Source organism: Lathyrus oleraceus, chromosome 4 (assembly GCF_024323335.1).
Source record: "Lathyrus oleraceus cultivar Zhongwan6 chromosome 4, CAAS_Psat_ZW6_1.0, whole genome shotgun sequence".
Lineage (NCBI taxonomy): Eukaryota > Viridiplantae > Streptophyta > Magnoliopsida > Fabales > Fabaceae > Lathyrus > Lathyrus oleraceus.
In genome coordinates, this window is record NC_066582.1 from 31,549,086 (window position 1) to 31,556,555 (window position 7,470).

At 29.5% G+C, this 7,470-nt stretch overlaps 1 protein-coding gene and 1 long non-coding RNA gene across 2 annotated transcripts; both read left to right on the plus strand.

The window, feature by feature from the left end:
* The first annotated feature begins 1,604 nt into the window (after positions 1-1,604).
* On the plus strand, positions 1,605-2,394 carry LOC127138607 (uncharacterized). Its single transcript, XM_051065087.1, has one exon. The coding sequence runs from the start codon at positions 1,771-1,773 to the stop codon at positions 2,140-2,142; it is 372 nt and encodes a 123-aa protein (XP_050921044.1). The 5' UTR covers positions 1,605-1,770; the 3' UTR covers positions 2,143-2,394.
* A 472-nt stretch (positions 2,395-2,866) lies between these two features.
* LOC127138608 (uncharacterized) lies at positions 2,867-7,264 on the plus strand. The gene is made up of 2 exons (XR_007808823.1): positions 2,867-6,321; positions 6,603-7,264. It is a non-coding gene; the product is annotated as an uncharacterized LOC127138608 (long non-coding RNA).
* The last annotated feature ends 206 nt before the right edge of the window (positions 7,265-7,470 follow it).

A 7,470-nucleotide genomic window follows, 5' to 3' on the forward strand; every position in this document is an offset into this window, starting at 1 on the left:
AACAAATGCACACACACACACAGTTCTTCTACATTACATATACTGCAAAAAAATGATTGTTCACACCACTCACTTGCTTAAATACAAGTGAGACTTAAGTAGAAATGCTAAAATATCCTCTAATAAATTTTGTCTACAAGTTACTGAAAATGAATTAATTCTAAAACATGATAGCTTATATGTTGTTCTATATCTCCATGAATCTATGAACTTTTGCTTGCATTGTGTTATTTGGTCTACATACCAGAACTGATAACATTTGTACCTGTACCTATACACGAAAGATCCTTTTTTGGCTCTCTCTTTAACCCTATGTCTCTTATCCTTTGGAGAGGTCTTCCTCCACTAGCTGGTTTTTTCAGAAAACTTTTTTTATTCTAATGTGAATGACAAGCAGGCAAACATTTATTGATTTTAATAGGACTTTCGAGAATTTCACCTATATTTTTTCTCTTTAAGATATGTTTTTTTTTTATATTTCTTTAAGTGTTTAAGAGATGTTACTTTACCAACCGTTTGATTTTGTTAAATAACTATCCATTATTCCTCTAATAAAAATCAATATTTTTTAAGAATATCAAAGAACTTTTATTAAAAATAAGCATAATTAAAAAAATGGTTAAAGAGAAACAGAGAAGCAAAGTGGGGGCTGAGATTAGAAGAGTTGCGAATTTTGTGGCTTTGTGTCAGATGAAGGCTATGCTGCTGCATCTGCATCATTTCATATAACTTTGTAACACTCACTTTCATATAAGTACAGGTACAAATGTACACAAGCTATACAACCACACCCACCAACATATGTTTTGCTTCTTTTTCCCTTGCTTTTACTATTTCTGTATCAATCTTGTCTTTTTTAACAATTTTTTCAAAAGTACTTTCTTTTTTTATTTTATCTATTCTTAAACACTTGAGTTGTCATCAATTTAATTTTAATTCTTTTTCTTAACAAAATTGCATCTCTAACTATTTTTCAAAATTTAGCTGGTATATTAAGTACATTATGATTAATAAAATATATAACTATTTTTTACATTAAAATAAATAGATTGAAATTTTTTATATAAATATCGAAATTCAAACAAAAATATTTATAATTTTATTTTTCAAAATTAACATAATCAACACAACAAACACCATTATTTTAAAATATTTACCCAAAAAAAATTAAGAAAAAAGTAAATAAATTTTTACATCCTACCCTAACAAATGTCCAATGATAACTCTTTAAATATTTTAAATAAAAAAAATATTCTATAAAAAATTAACCATTTCAATTTCTAATGCATTAAATACATACTATTTTTTTAAAATTATTTTAACATCTTAAAGAGCGTGCACTTATTAGGATTTCTTATAATTTATGTTTTTGTAATCAAAATAGGAATAATCACTATAAATTCACAAGATTCAAATTCTGATGTTGATGTTTAATCTAATAATATTGGCATTTTTTTTTAATTGGACTAAAATTTGAAGAATAAAATATATAAAAATTAATGGTATAATTAATTTGAATTATTGATGTGATATTAATTAATAAATAAAAATTGGTATTGGTATTTATGAATGGCACCATCTGTACCCCACATTGATTGGCTTTCTTATCCCTCATACTATATCTATATCTCTTTCACCACCACCTCCCATCATCATTACATTTACATTACATTACCCTCTCAATTTATTAGTAATCTCTTCCTCTTCACGCCTTCTTATATACCTCCCTCCCACCAAAAAATATTAGCGCAAACGATCCAGCGAACGAAAATGGGTCTAGAAATGGCGGAAGAGTTTCGATCAATCACGCCAATCAAAAGAAACAACGTTCCTACCTCAACAATTACTACTGCTACTACTCGCTTTAATCTACACACAGAAGAAGAAGAAGAAGAAGTATCAGATCTAGAGAGAAGAACAATGGAAGATGAAGATTACAACTACCGGACACCACCGTCATCACCATCCACAAACTCCGTCAATCCGGTTTGTCCGCCGCCTCCAAGGAAACGTCGACGGCGCTCTTCTCAATCTGTAGAGAGGAAATTCTTTCAAGGTGTACCGGACGATTTAGCTTCTATTTTTCTTCTTCGCGCCACACCTGCAACAGTTTCGCACCAGTTCAAGCAACTTGCTACCTAATTTATCAGCATTCTTCAATTTCATCTTCACACAGCAAATCAATGAAACGGTATATATAGGAGTATATCTATATCTATATCTATATAGTAAGTCGTTTAATTTTTATTTTTAATTAATCAACACTTTCTCATCTTCATATATGTTATTTCTTCTACTGTATTTCTAGCATTGTTACAGTGTAATTTTGTATATTTTAAGTGTAACTGTGTTGCTAAATATAAATTATATTAAAAATAAAACTTTATTGGATAATATGTGAACTTGACATGTATTTATAAATGAGAAGGATTTTCACTTTACTAGTTTGTAAAATTGAGTTAGATCTTAAATATAACAATTTTAAAATTACTAAATAAATTTACTAATTTTTTTAATTATTTATGAGATAGTACTAGTTATCCTCAATTTTGTAAATGTTTATTTTATTAATTTTGGTAATTTTTTGAAATATATAAGTTCAAATCACTAAATCATATGTATTAAGAATATTCTCTTCGTTTTAAATTTTGGTAGTTTTAGCATTTGTATTTTTATTTTAAAATCAATTATATATATTTGATAATTTAAGAATATATAACTGATTGTAAATAAGTGTGTAAAAATTTTGAACTACACAAAATATGAAATTGGGGGAGTAATTACCTTCTGATATAATCTCAATTAAAAACTTACTTTATCCTAAATAATTTTTAAGTAAAAATCTATAACTCATATAAATTAGAATGAAATATATAAGCCAAAGTTATGAAATTTATACTTTTTAGTGATATTCTCTCTAAAATGTATCTTATTTGATTTGAAGTTAATTTTTATTTGTAATAAATAATATAATAATTTTTTTAATGGTGGTTTAGATAAGATTATGCGATTACAATTTTAAAAAAGAGTGTATATTTTAAGAAAAAAATTAATATATTTAAGAGAGAGATTGAAAGAGAATGAAATACAAGGAATATTGATATCTATTATTATAGAGAAATTATGTGTATAAAAAAGAGTTGTCACTAGAGTAAGAAAATAGAAAGAAAAAAATAATGAAATAAATTATAGAAATTAATGTTTCAAATAAAAAAAATGTAACTAATATTCTCATGAGGAAGAATAAAATAAAAGACATAACACTTCTTCAATTAGTTTACTTCTATACGAGAGAGAGGAAAATAAAAGATCAGAATACATCACAATTAAGAGAGAGAAAAAGAGAGAGAAATAGAGAGAGTTATGAATTTTATGAGTGTTTTTCAATCTTGTTAGATATTTTCAAAGGTCTTCAAATTCATAGAACAATGAATCCTAGAATTCTCTTAGTCTCTCTAAATTTCTCTTATAACAAAAAATAATAATTAAATAGTCACCTGAAAACCATTTCATAAACTAAAATATCACACTAATTAACACGCAATTTAGTGATGTGATAAATTACGTCGTCATAAAAATGCAAGTTACAACTTATATGTAAAATGAAAAACATTAAAATCAAATCACAACTTATTAGAATTATCAACACTTTCATTTCTATCACCTTTTTATTTTTCCACCACAAATCCACCAGACCTTATTATTCCACCACCACTTATCCCTATAGATAGCGATACCACAAAATCCATTTTCATTTTCATATTTATTACTTGGAATTTTACTTCCCCCTCCCATGGTTTCAAAACTTCCACAAGAATCACCATTTTCACCAGGCCAAACCCAACATCAAAGATTATACAACAACCATCGATTCTCGCTACTCTAACATCAGATGTTATTCTTTCTTTTCTAGAAATTCCACAAGAACCACATATTTCACCGTGTCAAATCCAGTGCTAAAAATTCCAAAGGAATCGCCGATTTCTGCCATGCCAACACCAAACGTTGATGTGACTTTTCTTTTGGAGAAAAGGGAAGCAAAAAAAAGAAGAGGTTAATGTTTTGTGAAAATGAAGAGGAGAAAAGGGGAGAAAGAGGAGAGAAAGGAAGTAAAAAGAAGAAGTTAATATTTTGTTAAGAGCTAAAAAAACATTGATTAGTCACGTGATTTTTACATCACAAACGAATTTTCGAAAATTTTAAAATTCCCTGCAAGTACAAAGACATCATAACATGTGTAAATTTGATTAACCACGTGATTTTCACCATAATATTCCTTTTTTGTGACATAATTTTTACGTGGCAAAAATACATCACTGGAAACATTTTTTTTATAGTGTATTTTACGATGTGAATGTCACATTGCAACGTTCTTTTTTAGCGATGTATTTTTTACGTGACAATATCACATTGATGTTGACCATTTTTTTTTAGTGTATTAGAACTCCACCACCTCTTCCTTCAAAAGTAATAGAGAATCAAGTATGTAATGGCTAGAAACCCTATAAAGCTAGTCAATATGCAAACCTTACCTGCACTACGACTCGATGAACCGTCGCTATTGATCCAATTGACTGCTATCTCTACGACAATGCTGATTGTTACTGTTAAAAAACAAAAACCAAAACTCTTTTGTGATTTTGAGACATATTTTAACAATAATAAATTTAAATTATTAATAAGTTAACATATTTATAAATTAATTCTAAGAAATCTAGTATATTAATAATGGTAATACAAAAATATTATTAATATTCATTTAAATAGTTCGGCTTTGATAGATATGAAATTTTGTTTTACAAATTGTGGTTTGATATTTTTAATTAAATATATATTGTTAATATAATAAAAAAGTAGATATGACCTAGGTCTAAATTGTAAATTTTTGTAGTGTATTCTCACTTCTAGATATTAGTAAAGCTCCGCTTGTAAAATATGCAAAAGTGTCAAAAAGTCATCACTAAAAATCATTTCCTATAAAAGAATTAAAGTGTGTTTGTTACGTGTGGTTGATGAAAATTAACTTTGTAATTAAGTTCATGATATCGTCACTTAATTATTAATCTAAGTTACTTGCACACTTCCATTTGCTCGAATGAAAGAAAAACAAATCAAGATATATCGTCATTAAACATCCACTTTAGTTGGCTATGCTATTAACATCATGCATGATGAATGTAAAGGGTTAATTACTTTTGAATTTTGAGTAACCAGTTTTAATTAAAGGTTTAATGACGAATTATAAGGAGTGGTGGATTTGTAATAAATTAATAATGGTGTGAGTAACACTTATGCATGTCTATTTTTGTCCATATAAGAAACTCCAACGTAGTGAAGTGAACAAGTCGGAAACCTACACGTCAATAACTCCAAAAGGCTGTGTTTTGGACTTTTGCTATGTACCCTACAAGTTTACCTTTAATTTATAATAACAGTTTTTTAATCTAATTTAGCTTTTCGTTCTTTGGAAACAACACAGGAACAAAAGGAAGTTAATGTCCTATAGTAATCTAGTTTGTTTGTTCTGAAAAATTAACCATGGTACATTGGTACATGCATTTACATGCATGTAACAACGTTTTCAGTGTCTTGGAATTTTGTGGAATTCAAAAGCTTGCCACGGATATTTTGTGTCCGTGTGTGGTGCCTGTGGACAAGATGGGTAATTGCTAGATGAACATGGTGAGTGAATTGTGGTCTTAACTTTTAGGTTTGGAGAAGATTTGGTGGAGAGTAAACCACTCAAAATGATTTTCTATTAGGTAAAATATATCTCAAATTTATTTTTGTACGAAAAATATTCGTTAATTAACGTGTGTTTTAAGTGTATTATTGGCAGATTTGGTAACATAAAATAATAAACCACAAATTGGTTGCTTGCAGATTTTGTGAAATGGTTTTAAATAGTGATTAAGATTAAAAAATATTTAAAAAGTTATGAACTTGTATTACATGTTAATCATTTTATACTATTGCATGAGTATACGTCATTTCAACCATTGATGTAGTTTATTTATTTATTTTTATAAACAAAGAATTGAATCAAAGCGAGTATAAGAGGTACTCAATCCTAAAACAAAGGAAAAGAAACGATTGAATCACAAATAGGAAGTACAAACACAAGCTAACGGATTTGAAAACCAAGTGTGAATAGGTGAGAGTGTGAGTGTGAATAGGGTTAACAGGAGAAACTGGTGAGAGTGTGAATAAAGATGATAGGAGAAACAGTGTCGTCAAATATTGGTATGACAGATCATTCGATCTTGATGGTTAGGCCAAACGGAAGGTAGGAACGAAAGAGAATCATAGAAGGTCTCAGAGGTATGTGTTTACAGCTGTATTTTGTTGATGATTCGTGACATGATATTTTTTTATGCTAAAAGTTGCTTGAGGGCAAGCAATAAGCTAAGTTTGGGGTTGTGATCAATCACCATTTAAGTTAGTTTTATTGTCGTTTGAAGGCCAAAACCAGGTGAATTATTGTGAGTTTGGGTAGTAGTTTAAGCTTATTTGACTAGATTTGTATCATATCTTGATATACTATGATTTTATTGATTCTGAGCTATTTTATGCGCTTGAGGTAGTGGTTCATGTGTTTACAGGTCTGAAGAATCAAGAGGAGTTTGATCAAAGAAGAAACCAGACAAAAATGCATGAGCAAGAGAAAAAGATAAGATTATGGACATCTCCTGCCCATACGCGTATGAGGAGTCTCATACGCGTTTGGCCACTCAACCACACCTCCCAGGATATGCGTATCACTAGAAAGGGGGAAAAGTCATGCCTTTGCCCATACGCGTATGAGGCCAGCCAGTCAGCACCCCTCATGCGCAGCCAGAGCCTTACGTGTATGGATCCAGCTGGGCCATACGCCATACCATGGGCCATACGCGTATGAAGTAGTACAAAAAGGAGTCATACACGTATGGCACGACCCAGATCTAAGAAAGCCCAAATTTTATCTATTTAGCGAAAAATGCGAATTTCCAAGGGTTTGATGATTTTTGAGTGTGTTTTGAAGGCTAGAGCATTGAAAAATTCGTGGTGGATTAAGGATTTCGTGAACTTTAGTGATTTAAGACATCTTTTCTTCCATTAATTTGTAATGTCTACACTTTCTGTTTTGTTTTTCTTTACTATTATGTGTAGCTAAACCCCCTAATGCTATGGTGTGTCCCTGATTCAGATTTATGATAAATTCTGATTTGAACCTTGTAATGACTTTGATTTGATGATATTTAATTTACTTGTAATTTGTTATTTATGCTTTCTCTCTTTGACAAATTGAGTTTGATTTACGGTTAATACTTAGGTTGGACCGCCATTGTTAACGCTTAATTGTGAGTAATTCATAGTAGATATCACCTAGAACTAAGGATACCCTGTGGAAACCAGAATATTCTTGATTAAAATAATGTTTAATTTCATCTGTAACTCACTATGTACATAGGGATTAATTTGAATTATTAA

Excerpts from the sequence above, each read along its gene's own strand:
- LOC127138607 (XM_051065087.1), top strand. The coding sequence starts at position 1,771 with ATGGGTCTAGAAATGGCGGAAGAGTTTCGATCAATCACGCCAATCAAA.